Here is a 25809-nt window from a genome sequence, read left to right as displayed (position 1 = left end):
GTGTAAGTTTTAAGCCACTGGGTCCGGGACGCAAACTGCGGTCGACTACATGGGAATCCAGCGACATAGCCATTACGCTAACTGCTGGTCCCTGTTTTTGTTTTTGTTTTTTAAGAGGGATTTTTGCTATAGGGCATGAATGCTTACCAGAGAAAAGAGAGAGACAGAAAATAAATTAAAAAAAAAAAAAAGAAATCGCACCCCAGGGATGGCACACTGCGAACCCTTCTCCTCCATACTCCTCTCTGTATTTTGGGCACACATGTGCCTGGTGTGAGTTTCAAGCCCCCAGGTCTGGGACTAAACCATGGTCAGCCATGTGGGATTCTGGTGACGTAACCACCATGCTACCTGTGGGTGCCTCTTGGGAGGCTTTTGAGTGTCAGGACTGGGAATTCTATCGTTTATTGAACGTCTCTACCTGCATGTCCTTTGGGCACCAGGACTCAAGCCATTTCTTCAGAACTTCCTCCTGCATTCTATACCATTTTTCAGCTGCCAGGACAGAAAAAGGGGAATTACTCATGACTCTTATCTCTTCTTTATTTCCATATCCAAAACATTGATTAGCTTTTCCCCATTGCCATTACCCTAGGTAATGTTCAGCACCTCCTCTTTCACTTCTGTACAGTGGCCCATGGTATTTTTCAACAGGCAAATTTGATCTATTAGGATGTAGGGAAAGTCATGATCATGACTTTCCTAGCAACCCAATATATAAGTCCTACAGGCTCCAATGGCTACTTTTAGCAGGAAGCACAATAACCTTCAAGATTTGGTCCTTTGTTTTCTAACCTATCTAGCTCCCCCACCTTTACCTGACTCCTGCCAGATTTTGTTGATTCTACTTATTAGTTTGTGACAAGCAACATAGTCTCTCCACACACAGTTATATTCAAAGTTACACAATATATGAAAATAAAAATGTACTGGGGCCAGCAGATGACCTGGTGGTTACAGAGCACAACTTCCACATGACCAACCATAGTTTGAGACTTGGACCCGGTGACTTGAAACTCACACTGGGCACATACGCGTGTGAGCCTGAGATCCTGGGAGGGGAATGGAGGAGAGGGAATTGCAGTGTGGCCATCCCTTCTGGGGAGTGATTTCTCACTTTCTGTGTCTGTCTCTGTCTCTCTGTTGAGCACTTGGGCCCTATAGCAAAAAAACTAGGGTAAAAACCTCTTAAAAAAAAAAAAAGTATCACTGAGTTAGGAACCTTGACTCCTATGCTTTTTAAGATAGAAAACAAGTATCTTAGGGTTTTTTTTTTTTTTTTTGGAGAGGTGTTTGCTATAGGGCACGTGTGCTTGCCAGAAAGACAGGGAGATACATAGAGACAGGAAGTGAGAAATCACCCCCCGGGGGGATGGCCACACCACAATCCCTTCTCCTCCTTTCTCCTCTTGGGATCTTGGGCATGCAGATCCAGGACTCAAATCGCAGTCGATTACGTGGGACTCCAGCGACACAGTCATTACATTAACTGCTGGTCCCTATCTTAGGGTTTTTTTGGTTTTGTTTTTAGATTTTTTGTTATAGGACATGTATATTCACGAGAAACAGAGAGAAAGCAACCTCAAGGAGGATGGCCATGCCATAATCCCTTCTCTCTGGATTTTGGGCACATATGCACATGTGCCTCATGTGGTTCTCAGGCTGCTGGGTTAAAGACTCAAACCACAATTGTCATGTTTCTGTTTCACTTGCACTCTGGAGCCAGATGCCTGGATATGAATCTCGGCTCCACTATTTATTCATTTTCTAGCAAGTTACTTAACTCTCTTCTTCAACTTCCTTATCTATAAATAGGGAGATAGTATCTACCTGATTGTTGTGAGAAGTAAATGAATTAAACTAAAAGGGCTTCAAACAATACCAGGCATGTAGTAAGCACCATTTTAAGTATCAGCTTTTTTTATTATGCAAATAATGGGGAAGTAAGCTCCTAATTTTTTCTTTTTTAAAAATAATTTACTTATTATGACTATTTTTTAAATTTGACCAGACAGAGAGAGAGTGAGAGAGGGAAAATGAGAAAGCAAGTCACCAGGTCTTGGACTTGAACAACAGCTGGCCATGTGGAAGACCAGCAGTTCAACCACCTTGACACTTGCTGGCCCTACTCCTAATTTCTGACCCATCTGAGTGCCCTTCCAGTAAATCCTGAACAACCTGATGCTTCCTAAATGCTTCTCTTAAAAAGTAAAATAGCTTATGAGGATATCATATAAAATTAATTAGCATATTACATACCAAACATAGGACAGAAATCAGCACAATGTACCAAAACTAGTTTTCTCACCCATAGCCTAAGATGTTTGAAAGATATTTCTTTGCCTTAAGTATTCTGGTCTTTACTTCCTACAATGTAGGCGACTATATAATAAATCATTAAGTCAACTAAAACTACAACATGTGCTTAGCAAATGCAAGTAATACTATCTCTGGATCATCACTGAAAATTTGTATTGATGTTTTTGTGTGCTTTTGTGCCAAGTAGTTGTAATTTCTCAACTTTAATAATTAAAATTCCTTAGTGGTTCTGGAATTATTTATTTTTTTAAGAATTATTTAATTTTATTTAACTTTATTTATTTATTTTAATTTGACCAGAGAGGGACAAAGGGAGCAAGAGAGAGAGAGAGAGAGTAAGAAAGAAAGTTCCTAGGTCCAGGACTTAATCCACAGTTGGCCATGTGGGAGTCCAGCACCCTTACCAACATGCCACCTGCTGGCCCTATGGGTCTGGAATTATTTCAAGAGAAAACAAAAGACAAGACTAAAACTTAAGGGCTAGCAAGTGGTGTGGTGGTTAAAGCGCTAGACTTCCAGATGGCCAAGTGTGGCGTGAGTCCCAGACCCGGCAGTTTGAATTTACTCTGGGTATACGTGTGCATGTGCCCCAAATCTTGGAAGAATAGAGGAGAAGGGATCGTGACAGGGCTCTCCCCCATGGAAAGTGATTTCCCACTTTCTGTCTCTCTTTGTCTCTCCAGTGAGTGTGGGTGCGTTATGGCAAAAATCTCTAAACAAAAACAGCTAAAACTTAAGATTACAGTCCTGGGGCCAGCAGGTGGAGTATAGGTTAAAGTGCTGGATCCCACATGGTCAGCTGCACGGTTCAAGTCCCAGACCTGGCGGCTTGAAAATCATGTCAGGATCATGTGTGTGTCTGTGTGTACCAAAAATCCCAAGAGGACACTGGAGAAGGAATTGTGGTGTGACTATTCCCCCTAGAGGGTGACTTTTCACTTTTCCTCTATCTCTCTGCCTTTCTCTGGCAAATGTAAGCACCCTAGGAAAAAAAGCTCAAAGGAAAAAAAAAAATGATTCTAGTCCTCTGAAACTGTTATTTTTAAGAGGTACTCAGGTCATTTTTTTAAGAGAGATTTTTGCTATAGGGCCTGTGTGTTTTCCAGAGATAGAGAACCAGAAAGGGAGAAATCACCCCTCAGAGGGGATGGCCACACCACAATCCCTTCTCTTCCATTCTCCTCTTAGGATTTTGGGCACTCATACACATATACCTGGTATGAGATTTAAGCCGCTGGGTCCAGGACTCAAACTATGGTCGACCACATGGGAATCCAGTGATGTAACCATTATGCCACTTGCTGGTCCCTTGGTACCCAGGTTATTTTGAAGAAAGAAGCTCAAGAGCTGTACTTTGAGAAATACTACCTTATATTAGATATACATTTTAATGAAGACTTTTTAAAATATGTTGAGAAATGTTTATAGACTTCAGAAAAAAGCTTGATATAACAATGTTACGTGGTTCGAATAGAAAATACATTTTCTTTATTCAAATCATGTTGACTTTCCATATATTCTGAAATAACACACAAATTATATCAAAGCTACATTTTAATGTCATTACATTCCATTTCAAATTCTTCACCATTTTAAAAAATAACTTCTTATAAAGCTTACTATTTCGCTGAATATTATAGTACAATTTTTAAGTGTTTCTCTTAAAAATTAGAATAGCTTATGAGGATATTATATAAAACTAATTGGTATATTACACACCAAACATAAGTACAGATTCTGTACAATGTGATAGTATACATATATATTACAAGAGACTAAATGCCTTGTTTAAAGTAGTATTTTAAGGAATCTTTCATGGAAAAACTCAGCATTACAAATGTGGTGACTTGAATACCAGCTATTTTCCTTTCATGAAGTTCTTTCAGTAGGCATTAATTGTCCATTTAGCTTCATCAACAATTTTACCACGAGACCAGCCTACAAAGTAAAATATATGTCAACAATAAATACAAAGCATGTAAGAAAGTTTGAACGGCATACATAAATGGCAGTGAGCAGTTACTGATCTATATGAAAGGAAACTGTCTTATCAGAAAACAGCTAGTTCAGTTACAAAGTATAGAGGGAGTATTTAGTTAGGTTTTATGAAGATATTTAAGAAGCAACTTGCTGGATACAACTAGTGGATGAGACAGGATATCAATGAAGAAGAGAGAAGGACTAACCACTCAGCACCTTGACAGAAGAGACAGGGAATACTGACCAGAGTCAAAAGAAGTAGCACAAGAAGTAGTTTAATTGTTATAAAACTGAAATAAATTATTCAGATATGGTTCTGCCTTTTTCCTTGCTTAGGAAAGGCTTACTTTTTCCCTTGGTCTTAAATATTTAAATTTCATGTAATACTAGAAGTTTTCCTGATGTTAAAGGAATTATGTCATTTAAAAAATAACTTTTCTAATATATTTACAAAGTACATTACTAGTTATTAGAATAAATACATTAGTAGTTCATCACTATAAGTATAAAATAATTGATAAATTTACCTGTTTCGTGTGTACTATAAAGCTCATTTTATTTTCCATACTGTGGATCTGAAAACAAGTATCAGCATCTCCTAACTGCCACATAAAACAACCATACTTAAGACTGATGAGTAAAGCCTGTAAAATAATTAAAATTATTATATTGAAATATATGTTAAAAACAATGCCTATCTTCTCTACTACCTATATTTATCTAGTCAGGTCAAGCCTACTGTTTTGAATTTCATAATAAAATTCTTTCCAACTACCCACACTAACCTCATAGCCTACAGCAAAGAACCACATAAATGGTAGACTCTTAGGAGACTGCCTTGAGCAAAGATATTCTTTGTATCAGACTCACAAAAATTTATAAGATGCCCATTCTAGGGCTGGCTCATGGCATGTCTGTCAAGGCAGCTGGATCCCACATGGCTGGCTGTGGAGTTCAAGTCCTGGACACGGTGGTTGAGAAACAAAACAGAACATGTGGATGCATGTGCTAAATCCTGATAAGAGGGAAAAGTGAAGGCAAAGGGACTGTGTCATGACAACTCCCCATGAGGAGGTACTTTCCCACCTTCTCTCTCTCTCTCTCTCTCTCTGGCCAGCACATACACCACCTGGCAAACTTAAATAAGTAAAAGATGTCCATGTTACAAGTCACTTTCGAGGCAATGTTATATACTACAAGCTTTTGTTTTCTGCAGGTTAAAAATGTTCTCTTTATTCGGTATCTTTTTCCAGAATATTCACATTGCACCTTCAGATTTGAAATATAGACAAGAAGAATATGCTAATTTTGGCAATTTCATCCCATTTAAAATACACTGATTTCTTTTGTTAAAAATAAGTGTAACTCAAAAAATAACTCTCATAAGTAACAGACATATAAAAAACAAGAGAATTAAACAAAACTCAAGAAAATGACCAATTCATACACTTAGCTAAGAATGTTATATCTAAGTGGGCATTCAATATACTCATTATTTTGGTTTTAACTTTTTTTCTTTATTCATGATAGAACAAGTGCATGCATGTGTATGAGATAGAGAAAGAGGGCAATGAGCACCTTCCACAGGGTCTAGTCATGCCATGATCCCTTCTTCCAGTCCGCTAGCCTTTGGAACTTGAGCACTTAACATGTGTGCTGGACATGTTTTAAGCTGAAAGGGGTCAGAATTCAAAAACTGGTCGATAAGTGCGATCATGCTTTTTTTTTCTTTTTTTGAGCAATGTATTACTAATGTGCTACAGAGCTGGCTCTCTTGAATATTTTGTAATAATTCTCTCCTAACAGTAACATGCATTTCTCTTGGCCTAAACATATGTTCTTTTGTGTACAGGTATACAAAGAGAGTGCTCATGCTATCCTTTGAAATAGACATGTTTAGAAACATTAGCTTTCTATAAAGAGCAATTCTTTTAAAAAAACCTTTTGTTTCTTATTAAATTGACACAAAATAATTATACATATTTATGGGGTACAGTGTAATGTTTACATGTATACAATGTGTAATAGTTGCATTAGAGTAATTAGAATATCTGAATAGCAATTCTTATAACACTGACTGTAAATAATAAACTAAGGATATGTCCAAAAGGTATGGTTCAGGGCATTCATTGAGTGAGGTTCTGGTAGGGGCCAGACAGTGGTAACACATCCTCTGTGATGCTGGGTTTACAAAGAAAGGTCCTGGGCTCATATCCTAAGACCTCCCTCTGCATACTAGATATGCACACACAAGCCCAGAATCTTCAAGAAAGGGAGATGGAGGAGGAGGGATTATGATGAAACCATTCCTCTCCCTCGCTCTATCAAGTGCATATCTATTCTAGTGCACACGCATGCATGCATGCACACACACGCCAAGCTCCAGGTCAATACTCACATCGTACCAGATCCTACTCTGTCCTATGTCCCTAGATATTTTCTATCTATATTCACAGGAACAAAGGTTGATCATCTCAATGGTTACTTTGTGAGCAGCTCAAACTGAGACACGCATACAGTGAAGTTTCCCTCATGCCTCCTGTTCCCAATTAACTGGTTCACTTCTCTAAAGGGGTCAAGATGTTTGCTGTCTTTTTTCTTTTTTTTTCTTTTTTTTTCTTTTTTTTTTTTTTTGTAGGTTCTAGCCATAGGGCACGTGTACTCACCAGAAAGAGACAGACACAGTGAGAGGGAATGTGAAAAATCATCCTCCAGAAGGATGGCCACACCACAATGTCTTCTCCTGAATCCTTCTCTCCAGATTCTGGGTATGCATATATAACCTGGTGTGATTTTCAAGCCGCCAGGTCCAGGAATTGAACCATGGTTGGCCAGGTAGGAATCTAGCACCTTAATCACCACCACACAATACCTGCTGGCCCCATCAAGAAATTTTTTATGCACACACAAGCAATGTATTTCTGTAAAGACAACCTTTACTTCCTCACATTTTTACAACAATGGTAGCACATTTTATGTTATGGTTAATAGCTTATACATCATTTTACACAAAAATATTATTTTTCTTAAAGAATTATTTATTTTATTTATAATTATTATTTTTTAATTTGATCAGAGAAAGAGAGGGAAGGAAAGTGAGAAAGCAAGCTGCCAGGTCTAGGACTTGAACTGCAGTTGACCATATGGGAGTCCAACTCTCTAATTTGCCTCGCTACCTTTTATTTTAAAGAATAAAAAATATTCTTTGTTTTGTATGGCCGGAAGGTATTCCAACAGAAATGTACTATAATTAAGTTCACATCCTACTGATAGTCATTTTGGTTCCCCCTCATCATTTGCAAGAACGAAGTTACATTGAATAGTCATACATATGGATAGATGTCATTTGTGGATTCTTCCTGTACACTGGTAGTATTATATTAGAAATCGTACAGTGTAAATGGTCAAAAACAACTGAAAATCTACCTTAGTTTCCATGTTGAGGAGATGAAGTCCTTTGATATTCACTCCTACATACACAGGGATGACTTTGTGATTGCTGGGGCTTGCCTTTGTAAATATCTGTCCTGTGAAAAAAGCTGCTCCATATGTAGGGATTTCCCAACAATTCTGTAAGAACATGCGCTGAAGGTGATGCATTTCTTTACTGACACCCTCACTTGTACTAAGATTCTGAAAACAAATAGGGTAAAATAGTGAAAGGAAAATGTACCTTTAGAAATTCAAATAGGTCAATGAAGCAGTTTCTAAAATCAAGGCTGCCCCAGGGAAGTGTAAAATTATGGCACATTATCCCAAGTGTAATTTCTCTTTTGTGAATTTATTATTTAAAAAAAAGGGAGGTCTAAAGATATCGTCTTTCTACTCTTCTATTAGTTTTATGTGTTAATGGATAGGGACAATATATAGTTTCACATTTTTATTGTTAGCCCTTAGAATATTCAGCATATATAAGGTGTTTCAATATTCTGCATTACTGAAAATAAAAACATTTTGTTTTTCTGTTTTTGCAACTGTGAGTTAGAAAGTACATTTTAAATTTCAGGACCATATATTTAATGTCCCTACGTTTAAAATATTAATAATACCAACAAAGTTTCAAATAGGCCATAAAATGTCTCTCTATTTTTATTAAACAGCTCACCTTGTACTCATGAAGTATTCGATTTGTCCAATGAGGTGCCTTGCTTTTCAGTTTAGTAATAGGTACAATGGATTTTAGATTTTCTTCACTGAAAGCACACATGCCAACACCTTTTAAATACATAATCTTAGTAGCTAAAGTACATCATTCTGTCACAAATGGCTTTAAGTAACTTATTTAAGCTGAAAGAGACTGTTATGAAACATGAGTGCTCTAAGAATTTTAAGCAAGACACATTATCAATTTGGAAAAATGCTTCTTCAATAACCAGTAAACATTTTTGAAAATTAAAGATTATAATTCCGAACCAATGTAAAAATATTTTCTACTAACATTTATTTTAGAGGTTTTTGCAGAGGTATACATGCTTATCGGAGAGAGAAGACAATGACAGTGACAGGAAAAGTGAGAAATCATTCCCCAGGGAGGATGGCCACACCACAATTCCTTCTCCTTCAAGGATCTGGGGCATGCACACATACACCTGGCATGAGCTTTAAGCCACGGGGTCCAGGACTTGAACTGCTGTTGGCCATGTGGGAGTCGAGCAAAGTAACCACTATGTCATATGCTCGCAGCTCAACATTTTTAAACTTGCTTGGTTATTCAACATTTTTAAACTTGCTTGGTTCAACAGAATCTTAGGCATAGCACAAGAACATACACTGTATTAAATACTTACTTCAGGAAACCTTGCTTATGTTTCTTACTCTCATAATTGCCATAAACTATTTGTAACAACAGACTTGCCAATGTTATTAGTTTAGCATCAGGAGCTGTATAAAAGCCCTTCAATAAATTATATCTGGCTTCATCAAACAGAATAAGAATAGCCAGTGGATCTTCAATCTGAAAAGAAAAGGTATAGTTTTGTTATTAGGCTATAGCTTTCTTTTATAGATGTACAACCTGTTACTGTCTAATATTAGAAAAGCAAAAGTTACATATTTTATAAATGTAGCAGTTATTGCTTAAAATCAAGAGTTGGTAAACTATTTCTATTGTATTAAGGACCAGAGAGTAACAATTGAAGCTCTGAGTCATGTCATCTGTTACAACTATTCTACACTGTATTCTACACTGTCAAAAGAAACCATGGGTATAAATACATCAACAAGTGGGTCCATGGTGATGTTCTAACAAAACATTATGTATAGAGACTTAAACTTGAACTTCATAAAATTTTTTCACAACATATGTTCATTTTTTTAAAACACTATAAAATACATTAAAAAAATTCTGAGCTTGTAGGCAATAAAAAAATAGGCAGCAGCCAGGATATGGCTATATGCTGAAGTCTGCTGGCCGATTTAGTATCTAATAATATTATCATTAGTTTATATGGATAATTTCTGACAGTTTTTACCCAAATCTCTGTATTATTGAAACATTTTCTCTTATCTATGTTTTATACATATAACAGTGAACCTCAAAGAAAACAAAAGGGAATGTGTCATTCCCAACAGGAAAAAAAGCTTGTTTTAAAACAAATTTTTTTTTCAGGGCTAGCAGGTGGCATGGTGATTGAGTGCTAGATTCTCACATAACCAACCTTGGTTTGGGTCCTGGGCATGGCGGTTTGCTTTCTCATTTTTCCTCCCTCTGGTCAAACAATAATAGTGACAATAAAGTTTTTTAAAAGTTCATGAAAAACTTTTAAAGTTTGAGTTTATTTTTGTGCAAAAAATTAATATTTGGAAGTATTAATTTTATTTGGTTGAAAATGGTATTGTACTATATCCTTAATCTTATGTATAGCAAAATATGTAGAACAAGGTGCTATGATATCTGCAATTCACTTCAAAGGGTTTCACAAGTTAAAAAAAAGAAAAGATGAAGCAATGTAGTAAAATATTAACAATTAGTGAATCTAACGAATGGCATATGGTGTGAATTGTGTTACTTTTTTCACTTTACTATGTGTTTTTTAAAATTACATATTTTTAAATTTTTATTTGTCTTTATTTATTTTTAATTTGACCAGAGAGGGACAGAGCAAGAGAGGGCGGGAAAGTGAGAAAGCAAGCTGCCAGGTCCAAGACTTGAACTGCAGTTGGCCATGTGGGAGTCCATTGCCCTTAACTACCATGCTACCTACCAGCCTCTCTACTCTATGTTTTAAAAATTTCTCGCAAAAAATGTTGGGAAGTAAGACTGAGTAAAAAAAACTTTTTCTAATAAAAATTGACTTGATGAATTTGAAGAGTTTGAATAAATAATTACAGTTAAAATCCCCACCAGTAAGTTCAATGAATTTTAGTCAAAATTGTTTTTTTCTAATGAAATTGGGCTGTTTTAATGGTAAAAGATTGATGCCAACTAATAAATGCAGTTTTTTTTAAGTAATTTCTTAATTATATAGTCAGTGAAAGAATAAATATTTTACCAGAAGATCATGATAGTCTGGTTTACCTTAATAAATTATTAATCCTTGGGACCAGCAGAGAGCATAATGGGTAGGTCACTGGATTCCCATGTAGTCAACTGAGGTTCAAGTTACAGACCCATCAGCTTAAAGCTCATGCTGGGTGCATGTGTGTGCATGCAATGCCCAAGAAGAGAGTGGAGAAGAAGGGATTGTGGCATGACCATCCCTTTGTGGTGTTATTTCTCACTTCCTGTCTCTGTCTCTGAGGCAAGTGCATACGCTCTATAGCAAAAATCTCTCTCTAAAAAAAGAAATTACTAAGCTTTGCTTATTTTATAGCGTAATTATGCAATTTACTTATCCAATTATTATCGTTGCTTCTTTCCTCAATCATCCAATTTTTTAAAATATTTGGGTGAGGAAAATAGACGGAGTATATTTAGGTTATCAGCAGATTTAATACATTTTTAAAAATTGTGGTAGAATATATATAACATAAAATTTACCTTAACAATTTTCATATGCATAATTTAGTGGCATTCATTACATTAGTGTTATATTACCATTACCACACTCTTATTTCTGCAACAGCCCAAGGAACTCTGTAGCCATCCAGAATAACCAGCCCATTTTCTGCTCCACTAGCCCCAATACCTCTGATAAACCTTTAATTTACTTTTTTAAATGAAATTTGCTTATTTTAGATTATTAATGAATATGTAATATAGTATCCGTCCTTTTCTGTATGGCTTGTTTCATTTAGCATGTTTTCAAGGTTCATCTATGTTGTGCCATGTATCTGAACTTCATTCCTAATTATGTGTATACACTGTATGTATATATCCTATGTCCATTCATTGTTGATAGACACAGTGATTGTTTCCACAAAATTGGCTATTATAAATAATACTCCCATGAACAATGATGTCCAAGCATTTGTTTGGGTCCCTATTTTCAATTCTTTCATGTCTATACCTAGTAGCAGAATTTCTGGATCATATGGTAATTCTATGCTTATGTTTCTGAAGAACCATCAAACTTATTTTGACAGTGGCTGCAATTTATATTCTGACCTGCAATATGCAGGGTTCTAGTTTCTCTGCATCTTCACCAACACCTATTTTCCATTTTATTTTTTTATAGTCCCTTAGGAGGTACAGTTTCTCACTGTGATATTGGTTTGCATTTCCCTCATGACTACTGATGTTGAGTATCTTTCCATATGCATATTGAACATTTGTACAGGTTCACTGGAGAAATGTTATTCAAGTCCTTTGACCATTTTTTAATTGGGATGTCTTTTTACTGTTGAGTTGTAGAAGTTCTTCATATATTTTGGTTGGTAAACCCTCATCAGATGTATGATTGCAAATATGTTTTTCTCTTGTTCTGTAGGTTGCCTTCATTTTTTAACTAATATCCTTTTTAAAAAATAATTTTTATTTATCATTATTACCTTTTTCTCTCATTATTATTACCTTTTAAAAACATTTGTTATAGGCCACAGACGCTCACCAGAGACAGAGAGAGACACAGAGAGGTAAACTGAGAAAGAAAGCTGCTAGGTCTGAGATGTGAACAATGATCAGCCATGTTGGAGTCCAATACCTTAACCAACATACAACCTACTGCTCCCCCATTCCCAAATATTTCCTTTTTAGTTTTTCAAAGAATTATCCATTTATGGGAAAAGCAGTTGGCATAATGGCTATGTTGCTGGACTCACATGTAGTCGACCACGGTTCAAATCCCGACCTGGTGGCTTAAACTCACGCCGGGCATGTGTGCATGTGTGCCTAGGATCGTGAGAAGAGAGTGGAGAAGGGATTGCAGCATGGCCATCACCCCTGGTGGGCAATTTCTCGATTTCTGTCTCTCTGTCTCGCTCTTTCTGGCAAGCACACGTGCCTTATAGCAAAAACCTCTTAAAAAAATTATCCATTTAATTTTACTTATTATAATTTTTTAATTTGACCAGAGACAGAGAGAAACAGACAGTGAGAAAGCGAGCCTCCAGGTCTGGGACTCGAACCATGGTCGACCATGAAGGAATCCAGCGCCCCAACCACCACACCATCTGCCAGCTGAGATAATGTCCTTTGATGCACAAAAGTTTTTAATTTAGAAAAGTCCAAATTACCTATTATTTCTTTTGTTTTGCATACTCTTGATTATCTAAGAATTCACCACCAAATCTAAGTCATGAAGATTTATTTTTGTTTTCTCCTATGAGGTTTATGTTTTTAGCTCTTAAATTTAGGCTACCAATACATAATGAATTAATTTTTGTATATGGTATAAGGTTGGGAGTGGAAATAAAAAAATAAAAATAAAAAACCAAAGGGTTTGGAAACAGACCCAACTGACACTCTACCATTTACCACAGGGATGAAACAATTTAACAGAAAAACCGGGAATGAAATGATTGAACAGAAAAACAGAAGTAAAACTCTGTAGAACACAATTTTCGCATCTGGTGTCTACAATATGAACTCAGTGAATTCTATGCATTTAAATGACTGTAAATAGATTTCCAAGCAAACCTTTTTTTCAACTTCCAAAGGAAGTCTCACATCTCTTCTTAAGAAAAGCTGTGGGGTTTCCCTTTGGGGATCCAAATTAGTCAGTTCAGCAAGTATTTCTGGCCAGTCACGGACATGTTGCAAGGGTTTATGGTAAGGTTTAAGTTGAAGACCTGAAAAACATCTTTTCTTTTATAAATGATAATGTAAAAATAAATCAATTATATCAATGCATAGAAACTTTGTATTATAATATCTGCAACTAAGTCTGAATAAACAGAGGTCTATATTTAAAATGGTATTTATTTTAATCAATATTACTACCCAATTTGTAGTTACATGCTTACTTTCAAGAAATTAAAATTATAATAATTCTTAAAATAAATAAAAATGATGAAATATACAGAAAATCCTTAATTCCATTATAAACTATTTAATTATGAGAAAATCAGTAGAATTTGGCATTAAAAAGATAACTGATCACATCAATCACTTAAGTCCTTATGTATTTGCAATTCTTTGAGGGATAAATCTATGTTGATATTTGGTTGACTTTAAATTAAAAGGTTTGATAGAGACTATAAGAAAAAGACATTTGTTTTATTTTGAAATGGATGCTAAAAATAAAGGCAAGTTGTATAACATTACATTTTATGTCATTCAAATTAAAATGCCATGCACATATGCTCACAAGCTTACTTTTTAGCAGTGTGAACACGAACTTACATAAAAAAGTACTATTATTTCAAAATTTAAGTAAATTATAACATATGTTATACTTATTACACATACTTGAGTTTACCAACCTACTTCCAAAAAAGAAATTATGAGGTTTAAACAGAATGAAAACTTCCTTACTAAGGTTTTCGGAACAGATCCAAATAGTGAAATACTGCTGTGTTTCTTGAGAGAGACGCATTCCTTCCATTATCTGTTGCACTGTGGTATTATTTCCATGCTTTAGTTCAACAGAGCGATATGATCCATCCATTCTGTATATGCGAACTTTTTCATACTAGGACAAGGAATGATCATTGGAATGATATAACCTGCTTAAAAATTACATATCATGAATCCAGTAGATGGTGTAATGGTTCTGTCACTGGACTCCCACAAGTCCAACTGTGGCTCAAGTCCTAGACCCAGTGGCTTGAAACTCATGCTGGATGCATGTACATGTGTGCCCAAAAGCCTGAGAGGACAATGGAGAAATGACTGCAGCGTGGCCACCCCCCCCAGGGGGGGAGTGGTTTCTCTCTTTTTTGTCTCTCTTTCTGTCTCTATGGTGAGCACACAGGCTCTATAGCAAAAATCTCACTGAAAAATAATTACATATCACAAGTCAACAAGACACTTGGCTTTCTTTTTTTAAAAAGAACTATTTTGTGCCAGCAGGTAATGTGGTGATTAAAGGTGCTGGGTTCCCACATGGCCAACTGTGGTTCAAGTCCTGGACCTGGCAGCTTGCTTTCTCACTTTCTCCCCTCCCTCCTCTCTGTCCCTCTCTGGTCAAATGAAAATAAATAAATAAAGTTAAATAAAATAATTATGTAAAAATTACTTAATTTTTAAAAATTAAATTAAATTTTAAAAATTATTTATTTACTTTAATTTGATCAGAGAGGGACAGGGTTGGGGGGAGAGAATGTGAGAAGGCAAGCCCCAGGTCTGGAATTCAAACCATGGTCAGCCATGTGGGAGACCAGGGCTTTTAACCACCACGCCACCTGCTGGCCCCACTGGCTTTCTTCTTATTCTTTTTTTAAAAATTATTTTATTTAACTTTATTTATTTATTTATTTTTAATTTTGATGAGAGAGGGACAGAGCAAGTGAGGGGGAGGGAGGAGTGAGAAAGCAAGCCACCAGGTTCAGGGATCAAAATGCAGTAGGCCATGTGTGAGTCCAGTGCCCTTAACCACCATGCCACCTGCTGGCCCTGGACCCACTGACTTTTAACATCATATGCTATCTTATAAATTTCTAACATGAAAAGTATCAAAAAAACAACTTCAAATGATACTCTGCTGGTAATATTTTAAATACATTACTTCTATTATTTATATTTTCTCAAGTATTTTTTTCCCTGAAAGTTCCATAGTCAAAATTTGGAAACTGAGGAAAGTCGCTTTTAAAAAATATTGTGCTTCGGGGCCAGCAGGTGCAGTAGTAGTTAAAGTGCTGGACTCCCATCAGGTGAACCACAGTTCAAGTCCTGGCCCCGGTAGCTTGAAACTCACACTGTGTGTGGATGTGTGCCTGCCCAAAATACCAAGAAGAGAATGGAGAAGGGATTGTGGTGTAGCCATCCCTCTGGGGGCTTATTTCTTACTTTCTATCCCTCTGTCTCGCTCTGTCCCTCCAGCAAGTGCACAAACCCTGTAGTAAAAATCTCTCACACAAAAAAATAGAATTTTAAGTTTTCTGAGAGAATTAAATGTAAATATCAGAGGGTGATAAACACTTTCCACCGAATCTGATTTTAGTCAAGTACTTTATCAGGCTACTGGACTACAAATTATACTGCAGAAATGTGTACCAGTGGGCCACATTCTGGCATAGTGGTTAAGGTGGCTGGATCCCATAAGATTAACTGTATGGTTTGAGTCTCAGATATAGCAGCTTGAAAAATACACCAGACTTGTGTACCTATATGCCTAAAATCCCAAGAGGAGAATGGAAATGGGATTGTGGTGTGGCCATCACCTCTGGCAGGTGCTTTCTCATTTTTTCAGACTTGTCTGTCTCCGGCAATGCATGTGCCCTATAGTAAACTAAAAGAAAATAAATGTGTACCAGCGCTAACTTCTCCTAAGATGATTCTGTGATAGAAGATTTTGCAAGTAAAAATTATATAGTACAGTGGTCTCTGAGTCAGTGTTCTTTTCTACAGTTCAAAAAATCCCAGAGAGTAGTGGCATTCTCAATATATTTATTGTTATGAGAAGCAACTGATGCTCCCAAATATATAAATTCCAGGTCAATTTATTTTGGATAAAATGTACCTGGTTTACCTTATTTATTTACAAGATAAAAATTGTGCCAGGATAGAAATGTATTATATATACACAGAAATTAAACTGTAATAAGTATAACATTATTTTCTTGACTATGTCCTGTGCCCTTGGAATTAATTGAGCATCCTGAATCCATAAATCTGAAATGCTCCAAAATCTGAAACATTTTGAGGGCTGATATGATGCATAAATGGAAAAATGTCATACCTAACCTCATATGATAGGTTGCAGTCCAAACACAGGTATACAACAGTTTATTCAGGATCCCCAAAAGAAGAAAGACCCTCAGCCCCCTTTAGCTGTGATATATTTTCCACTTCATCCAGACTTCCCAACACAAGTACACCCACAAAATTACTAAAAATATTGTATAAAATGACCTTCAGGTTATGCATACAAAGTACATATATAAGACATAAATAAATAAATTTTGTGTTTAGACTTGAGGTCACCCTCACGATATCTCATCATGTATGCAGCAAATTTTCTAAAAACCCTCCAAAATTCTGAAATCCAAATGCATCTAGTCCCAAGCATTTCAGCTAAGGAATATTCAACCTATAGTGTTTTTGTGTTTGTTTTTAAAGCGAGATTTTGCTATAGGGCATGTGCGCTTGCCAGAGAGACAGACAGCAAGCGAGAAATCACCCCCCAGGGGGATGGCCACATTGCAATCCATTCTCCTCTACTCTCCTCTCAGGATCTTGGGCATACACGCACATGTGCCTGGCATAAGTTTAAGTCGCCAGGTTCAGGAATCGAACTGCAGTCTATTACATGGAGTCCAGCGACCTAACCATCATGCCATCTGCTGGTCCTTCAACCTAGTGTTTTAACAAAATATGTTTGAGTGTGCGGTAGGTGCTGTGTGAAAGTAATATTCCTTAAAGGCAGAGCATATATTCCTTATTGCTTTGAGCTTTTCATGGTATTAAATTTACAGAATCACTCAACAAATACTTATTACCTAGCTGATGGTTAACGTCTGGAAAAACTCGTGTGTATGAGCTGTATCTGCTGGTATCAAGCTTTTATTCTTCAAGTGTTGGTATAAATCTTTTGATCTAGTTTTTGAGTTTATATTTGTTTGTTTGTTTGTTTTTTGTTTTTGCTAATAGGGAACATGTTTGCCAGAGAAAGAGAAAGAGAAGTCACCCCCTCAGGAGGGATGGCCACACTTCAATCCCCTCTCCTCCATTCTTCTCTCAGAATTTTGGGCACACACACACACACACATGCACCCAGCATGATTTTTGAGCCACCATATATGGGACTTAAACTGGAGAGTTAGTCATATAGGATCCAGCTACCCTAACTCCATGCCACCTGCTGGCCCCAACAGTTTATAAATTAATGACAATTTTATCATAACTTTTAGATATAACTAAGTTTCTTCTAATTGTTAATTCTTCTTTATCTTAATATCCTTGCTAATTATAAATTGAACTTTATTCTTTTTAATACAATATTCTTTTAAAAAAAGAATTATTTATCATTATAATTTTTCAGTTTTGACCAGAAAGAGAGAGAGAAAGAGAGAGAGAGGGCGTAGGTAGAAGCCACCAGGTCTAGGATTTGAACCGTGGTCAGCCATGTGGACGTCCAGTGCCTTTAACCATCATGCCACCTTCCGGCCCCAATACCATATTCTTTTAATAGCTATATGTACCCAGTATTAGATTCATGAGTTTCTTTGGGGCTTATTTTAGATGGAAAGGACAGGCTAAATCAGCAGAATAAAGTAACTAGGAATTCACTTATACTTTCATGAGGAAGGAAATGAGTCTGGTATACATAAACTAACTTGCTGAGACTAAATTGATGAATGATGTATAATGCTTTTATTTAAAAAAATAAGAAGGTCTGAGTAGAGGGATATGCTTCAATGAATAGAATTATTTGTAATCAGGAATTCAGCTGCTGAGAATATACTAGAAATTAATTAGTTTTGAAAATTTTGTTTTATAAGTCATATTCTGTTACACAATAATAAATGTACCAATGTTCGGAATGATTAATTTAGTATCTATGAAGTCTAATGAAGTTTTATAGCAGTAAAAATAAAAAATTCATCCATTCCTCTTCCCCTCTTGTCACAAAGCCTCAAATCATCTATCAATTCAAACACTATGTTTGGCTATAACTATTTCAGGAAAATAATTCTTACAGGTTTGTTGATGGCTTCTTTCAGCAATTTTGCAGCTTCTTCCCAGTTATTTTGTTTGTTTTCTTCACAAATGTTTAATGGGGATCTTCCTTGCTGGTCTGTTATGTGCTAGAAATATAGGGGGGGGAAGAAAAAAAAAAACAAGAATTGCCAAAGATAAAAGACTCAAAGCACTTATCAATAGGATTATTGTTTAATAAAAGTTCTGATGTAGATACAACAAAGGCTTTGTTAATGCTATTATTTTTTCCCTTTATAAAATAACTTAGTACAAATTCTAGAAAATCTTTTTCTTTTTCATGGTATTTTTGGGAAAATACAAGATAAAAAGGTAAAATTTTATGTGCATTATGGAGACGGACAGTGGTGATGTAAATGTATGTAATGCCACTGAACAGTCTGCCTAAAAAACAGTTAAAATTGTGTGATTGAGGTATATTTTATACACATTAATTTCTTTTAAAAAACTTGTTTGAAAGCACACCTCGATACATAAATATTACTTATTCTATAAACTAACTGAAATTTGCTTTTATTTTTCAGCTGACCTCTCAAGTGTACAACTGAACATTTTAATGTCATTACTTGTTATTCAATACAAACAATTAAAATAATAAAAAAGAGAAAACCTGGAAAATAACTCACTCTGTCAACTTCTGGATGGTTTAGGAGAATCTGTACTATTTCAGCATGTCCTCCTCCAGCAGCAAAATGAAGAGGGGAACTAAGCTGTCCATTTAGAAGATTTGGATTGCACTTTCCTTTCTCTAACAATATGCGAGTGGCCTCAACTTTTCCGTACCTATTTAAAAAACAAAACAAAACAAAACAAAACCTGTAAAGTCATAGAAATGTTTTGCAAATCCAGTTTTAGAAGGTATCTCAAAAAAATCTAAGCTTTTTCTAGAACAGAGAGCGAGGGATTCTTAACAAACATTTTCAGTGCTTAGGGATTTTTTATGAATAGGGATTCTTAATTAACATAAACATTTTCAGTGCTTAGGGATTTTTTATGAATTATTCTAGTTCAACTCAAATGTGTCTATTTCTGACCAAATAGGGAGGAAAAAAGCCTTTAATATAGAGCAGATGACAAAGAAATACCCCACACAAAGTACAAAAGTTATAAATTAGGAAGATATAATTTTTAGTCAAAAAATAGGTTCTGAATCAGAAAATATCTTGTGAATGTTACTTAGGCAACATGACTGCGATACAAAGATACATAACCACTATTCTACAAAGCTTACAATGTAATCAGAAAGGCAAAACACAAACGTAAGTTACACAACTTTAAAAAATGATTTAGGATAACAATCAATGAAATAAGGCACTTTATATTTGTCAAATCAAAACAGTATGTAATTAATACTTTAAAAAATACCAGAAAAGCTTTTGGCTCTCTCAATAGCACCATGGCAGTTGGCAAGAATAACTGCCGTATGAAAGGTGGCAAGAAGGGAGCCAAGAAGAAAGTGGTTAATCCATTTTCTAAAAAAGATTGGTATGATGTGAAAGCACCTGCTATGTTCAACATAAGAAATACTGGGAAAACATCAGTTATCAGGGCTCAAGGAACCAAGATTGCATCTGACGGCCTTAAGGGCCATGTGTTTGACGTGAGCCTTGCAGATCTGCAGAATGATGAAATCTCATTTAGGAAATTCAAGCTTATTACTGAGGATGTTCAGGACAAAAACTGCCTAACTTCCATGGCATGGATCCTACCCATGAAAAAATGTATTCCATGGCCAAAAAATGGCAGACCATGACTGAATCTTATGTCGATATCAAGACTACTGATGGTTATTTGCTTAGTCTCTTCTGTGTTGGGTTTACTAAAAAATGTAACAATCAGATACGATAGACCTCTTATGCCCAGCATCAGCAGGTCCGCCAAATCTGGAAGATGTTGGAAATCATGACCAGGGAGGGGCAGACAAATGACTTGAAAGAAGTGGTCAAAAAACTGATTCCAGACAGCACTGAAAAAGACATAGAAAAGGCTTGCCAGTCCATCTATCCTCTCTATGACGTCTTTGTCAGAAAAGTAAAAATGATGAAGAAGCCCTAGTTTGATTTGGGAAAATCCATGGAGCTTCATGATGAAGGTAGTAGCTCTCTGGAAAAGCTACTGGGGATGAGACAGGCTCCAAAGTTGAACGAGCTGATGGATATGAACCATCAGCCCAAGAATCTGTTTAAAGTTTAGACTTTTAATAAATAGTCCTATTTGTGACCAAAAAAAAAAATCAGAAAATCAGAAAAAAGGTAGGACTTCAGTTTGAAAAGTGTTTTGAGAGAAAACTTGAACTGGATTTTAAATGAAAAAAGAAGCAAAGAGATGTTAGTAGGGGTAAAAATAAATAAACAAAGCAAGGCCTCAGAAGAGTATAAAGCATGTGCCAGACAGTGCGTCAACCACTTTGTTAGAGCAACGACTTAGGTAAGGCTGCCATCTGAAGCAACAGTGGAAAGTAATTCATTGTTTAGAAGTAAGGGAGGGATAAGGGAAAGGAAAATTTAGTTTCAGATATGGAACATTTGAGAAGATAGCACATCTTTTTTTTTTTTTTTTAAGAGAGGTTTTTGCTATATGGCGCATGTGCTCGCCAGAAAGACAGAGACAGAGAGATAGAAAGGGAGAAATCACCCCCCCCCCCCAGGGGGAATGGCCACGCCGCAATCCCTTCTCCATTCTCTTCTCGGGATCTTGGGCACGCATGCACACACACCCGGCATGAGTTTAAGCCACCAGGCCCGGGACTCAGACCATGGTTGACTACATGGGAGTCCAGTGACGTAGCCATTACGCAATTGCTGGTCCCGAGATAGCACATCTTTAGAACTGATCTTATTTGCCCTCAACTTTTCCTTTCTTCCTCCTTCATATTTACTATAGTTTTCTATGCTCTCAATTGGCTACTTCTATAATACCACTTCCTATTCATGTGCCTTCTTTTTTTTAAAGAAGGTACATGTGTTCCAGTCCCAGGAAATACAACGGACCCCAAATAGAATCAACCCTAGAAGATCTTCTCCAAGACACATTATAGCCAGGTTGACCAAAACTGCAGACAAAGACAAGATACTAAGATTAGCAAGAGAGGACAGAAAAAAGAAAAGGCACTCTCCATGAAGAATGGTCCTGCAGAGATTTCTGCTCTTCCATCTCTCCCTCCTTTTGGATTTTGGGCATGCACACACACATCGTGGCATTTCTTAATATGAAGGGTCTGGGACTCCAACTGCATCTGTCAGCCATATGGAATCCATACGGGATATGGCTGACTTAACCACCCAGGCTACAGAGCCCTGGGAGTTAAGTCCTAGGAGTAAGTGACTTTTTGCTCATGTGTTTTGCTAAGTATTCAGATGTCCTTTTCCTCTTCATCATTTTGTTCAGGCTAAATTCCTCTGATGCATTTTAAGATCTACCTCCTCTACACTACCACTACATTCCAGCATCTTATTTTTGCTTCTTTTATGGGGCTTAATTCATTTTACTTAATTTTATTCTTGTTTTATGGGGTTTAACTAAATTTACATAATTTACATAACTAAATTTAATTATCTCCTCTTAAGCCTGGTTAGAGGTTGGACAGTGTCTGCATTTTCCACAGTGCCTATGCACAAAGATGGGTGATTAAACTGTTTCGCTGGTATCTAAAAATGCACAATTGGTACTCAGGAGGAAGGCAAAGGCTTAGAATACCATCTGAGAATACGTAAAAACAAACATCTAACTAGAAAGAACTACTGTTAAGGCTGGGAAAATAAATGAAATCTTTCTGAGAGAGAACTTAAGAGAAAGATTATCATCCTGAACAATGAAACACACATTGAAAAACACCCCGTCAGAAAAAGATAGTAGGGGAGCAGCTGAAGAAGAAATAATAAAAATGGTTAATACGAACATATATTTTCCAAGAACTTTCTTATATAATTATTTAATATAACTTTCACAGCAACTTATGAGGTAGGCTGAGGTTTTTTGTTTTGTTTTGTTTTTTTAGATTTTTTGCTATAGAGTGTGCATGCTTTCCAAAGCAGGAAAGTAAGAAATCACCCCTTAGGGGGATGGTTATACTGCAATCCCTTCTCTTCCATTTTCCACTTAGAATTCTGGCCATGCACACACATACCCAGCATGTTTTTTAGGCCCCAGGTGGGGGACTCAAACTGCAAGAGCTGGCCATGTGGGATCCAGCACCTTAACCACACCACCTGCTGGCCTGACAGAAGTAGTTTTATTGCACAGATGAGAAAAATAAAGTATGACCCATTAAGTAACTTGTCCAAGGTGTCATGGTAGCTGATCAGCTAGAATATAGTTTTCTGAATCTTAGTAGTTTCCATACTGTGACATATACTTGGATCACAGAATGAAGGCCAGTATCTCAAGTAATAATAATGCTGATGATAAAGGAACATTATCTTGCATTTGTACTGACCTTCACTATGCCCTTTCCACTGCAATTTGTTCTTGGAATGAAGGGGTGGTTAACAGTATTAAATGCTGCAGAACAGGGAAAGATTAAAAGCTCAGAAGTTAAGGTTTACGAAAAGTGAATGAGAAAGCAGAGAGAATGGCTCACCTTTGAAGTCTAGCTCTGAAAGGAAGAAAAGAAACAGGATAGTAGCTAGAAGAGGCAGCAAGTTCAAATTAAGGTTCTTTTCAAGGAGAGAAACAACTATGTACTTCTGAAGACAAGAAGAAAGTATGGAAAGAGAAGAATACATTTAAAAGCAAACAGGAAGGGGAACAGCAGTTGGCATAATAGCTATGTCACTGGACTCCCATGTAGGCAATCACAGTTCCAGTTCTCTTAACCTAACGTTGTGGGGACCAGCAGTTAGCATAATGGCTATGTTGCTGGACTCCCATGTAGTCAACATGGTTCAAGTCCCGGACCCGGTGGCTTAAAAACTCACACAGGGCACGTGTGTGTGCGTGCCTAAGATCCTGAGAGGAGAATGGAGGAGAAGGGACTGTGGCGTGGCCATCCCTCCTGGGGGGTGATTTCTCTCTTTCTGTCTCTCTGTCTCTTTCTGTATTTCTGGTGAGCACATGTGCCTTATAACAAAAACCAAAAAAAAAGAATTAAAAAAAAAAAAAAGTAATACTGTGCATCTGTGCATGCATGCCCAAGATCCCAAGAAGAAAATGGAGGAGAAGGAATTGCAGTGTGGCCATCCCCCCTGGGGGGTGATTTCTCACTTTCTGTCTCTCTGTCCCTCTCTTGTCTTTCTGGCGAGTGCATGCATCCTGTAGCAAAAACCTCTCCAAAACAGAGAGAGAGAGAGAATAGGAAGAATGTTCACATGCATAACCTAAGATGCAGAAGAAAAATGGGAAAAGTTTATCACTAGAGAGAAGGACATTTTAAGATGGCTTTAATTTTCTTTGAACATATGGTGTAAAAGAGAGTAGAGGTGGTCATAAAAGTAGAGAAATAAAGTAGTCAGGCTGTAAGTTCTTGAAAGTAAAAAGATTTAGAATAGCCTGTAGAGGAGGACTAATATGCTGACAAATGAGTGAAAAAAAGAAGACGGCTAGAGAAGGCCCAAATAAGGAAAGTTGAAATAATGTGTAGAGAGCCAAATCATAATTTAAAAAAAACTGGAAATGATCTGAAGCCTAAAATTACCATCAGAGACAGCGGTAATGATTTGCTTCCAAACAGAGGGTCTGGCACAGAGGCACAAAAAGGATACAGGTAAGAGAATACAGAATGTCAGCGAGACATTTACTAATGGCTGACAAGTTTCTCATAAGGGGTAAAAGCCAATTTAAATAGTTTGGGAAAATGTTGATTCTAAAATGTAGAGTAGTTTTTAGGTGTCTATCACCAATTCAGAAATGTTTAAACTTACAACAATCCTAGGGGTGATCTAAAGGAATGGTTCTCAAAAAGTGATCCAGAGGGTCAGCCAAGCAGCATGGCAATTAAGGCAGCTGGATCCCACATGGCCAACTGTGTGGTTCAAGTCCCAGACTTGGCAGCTTGAGAAATACACTAAGTGTGTGTGTATGCGTGTCCAAAAGCCCCAAAAGGGAAATAAAGGGATTATGGGTCACCACTGCCCACAGGGTGGTGCTCTAACATTCCCTCACTCTGTTGCTCTCTGGTCAGTACCTACTCTCTCTAGTAATGGAAAGAAAAAAAAAAGGAAAGGAAGAAAAAAGAAACACAAGAGGATTCACGAAACTTTTTTAGGGTGTACTCCAACATCAAACATATTTTCATAATAGAGGTAAGAAAATATTTGTCTTTCACTCTCAATTTCTCCCAAGTGTAGACTGAAGTTTCTCAAAGCCATATGATAGATAATATTGTAACAGACTATAAAGACAAAAGCCGATGTGGAAATTCAGCTGTCTTCTATTAAGCCAGATAATAAAGATTCCTAAGAAGGTAAGACAATGCCATTCTTCCCATTAACTTTTTGATTTTTGGAAAGTATATTTTTCATAAAACTGTGCTGCATTATGTTTGCTATTATTTTAAAATAAAATGATAAATACTTAAAATATTTTCAGTTTTCACTTTTAATAAAGATTATACTAGATTTAATCCATGTCCGTAAAAGTTCTTGGGAATTCTGGAACTTTTAATTTTTTTTTTAAGAGAGATGATTTTTGCTATAGAGCACATGCATTCGTCAGAGAGACCGAAAGAGACAAAAAGCGAGAAATCACGTTTTCTGGTGAGATTGTACATGCCCTAAGCCATAAACTTCTCAAAAAAATGTCTCTGTCTGTCTGTCTCTCTCTCTGGTGAGTGCCCATGCTCTTAGGGGTAAACCTCTCAAAAAATCCTTTCACTTTAAATCTGAGAAAACAGATCAAGAGGGATAAACATCTTGTCTAACCTGATAAAAATAGACTACCAGTCTCCTTAATAGTTAAATCATTTTTCTTCTTAAAATTATTTATTTAATTTTACTTATCATCTTCATCATTATTATTTTTAATTTGCTAAAGGGCACTTGCACTTACCAGAGAGAAAGAAGGTAAGAAAGCAAGTTGCCAGATCCGGCACTCAAACCATGGCTGGCCAAGTAGGAATCCAGTGCCTTAATCATCATGCCACCTGCTGCCCCCTAAATCATTCTTTCTTTGATTCATATCAATAAAAGATCAATCTAATTAAAAATATTAAAAGGTGACCCACAATACTACACTACTCCTGATGTATTAAACTTGCTTATTTCTAGTAGGCAGAAAATTAATTTTTTCAAAAGCTAAAACTTTTTTCCTTGGGGTACTTTATTTTATTATTTATTTATTTATTTATTTATTTATTTATTTATTTATTTATTTTGTTT

The 25809-nt window shown here is 36.4% G+C and overlaps 1 protein-coding gene across 4 annotated transcripts in view; it reads right to left on the bottom strand.

Moving 5' to 3' along the window:
* Window positions 1-3784: 3784 nt before the first annotated feature.
* The window catches only part of KRIT1 (KRIT1 ankyrin repeat containing), a 38903-nt gene continuing 16878 nt past the window's right edge, over window positions 3785-25809 (bottom strand). For 3 of the 4 annotated variants that reach the window (XM_006155545.3, XM_014590556.2, XM_027774609.1), the window contains 9 exons: window positions 19123-19279; window positions 18478-18585; window positions 14153-14309; window positions 13316-13467; window positions 9087-9253; window positions 8405-8492; window positions 7726-7932; window positions 4827-4943; window positions 3785-4257 (listed from right to left, as the gene is read on the bottom strand). In XM_006155545.3, the coding sequence (XP_006155607.1) occupies window positions 4189-4257; window positions 4827-4943; window positions 7726-7932; window positions 8405-8492; window positions 9087-9253; window positions 13316-13467; window positions 14153-14309; window positions 18478-18585; window positions 19123-19279 (1222 nt within the window). In that variant the 3' untranslated portion in view covers window positions 3785-4188. The remainder of the gene's footprint in view (window positions 4258-4826; window positions 4944-7725; window positions 7933-8404; window positions 8493-9086; window positions 9254-13315; window positions 13468-14152; window positions 14310-18477; window positions 18586-19122; window positions 19280-25809) is intronic. The other variant, XM_027774608.1, reaches the window with a different exon arrangement.

This window comes from Tupaia chinensis, unplaced genomic scaffold (assembly GCF_000334495.1).
Source record: "Tupaia chinensis unplaced genomic scaffold, TupChi_1.0 Scaffold000460_1, whole genome shotgun sequence".
NCBI classification, from domain to species: Eukaryota; Metazoa; Chordata; class Mammalia; order Scandentia; family Tupaiidae; genus Tupaia; species Tupaia belangeri.
This window is presented reverse-complemented; position numbering and strand designations above follow the sequence as displayed.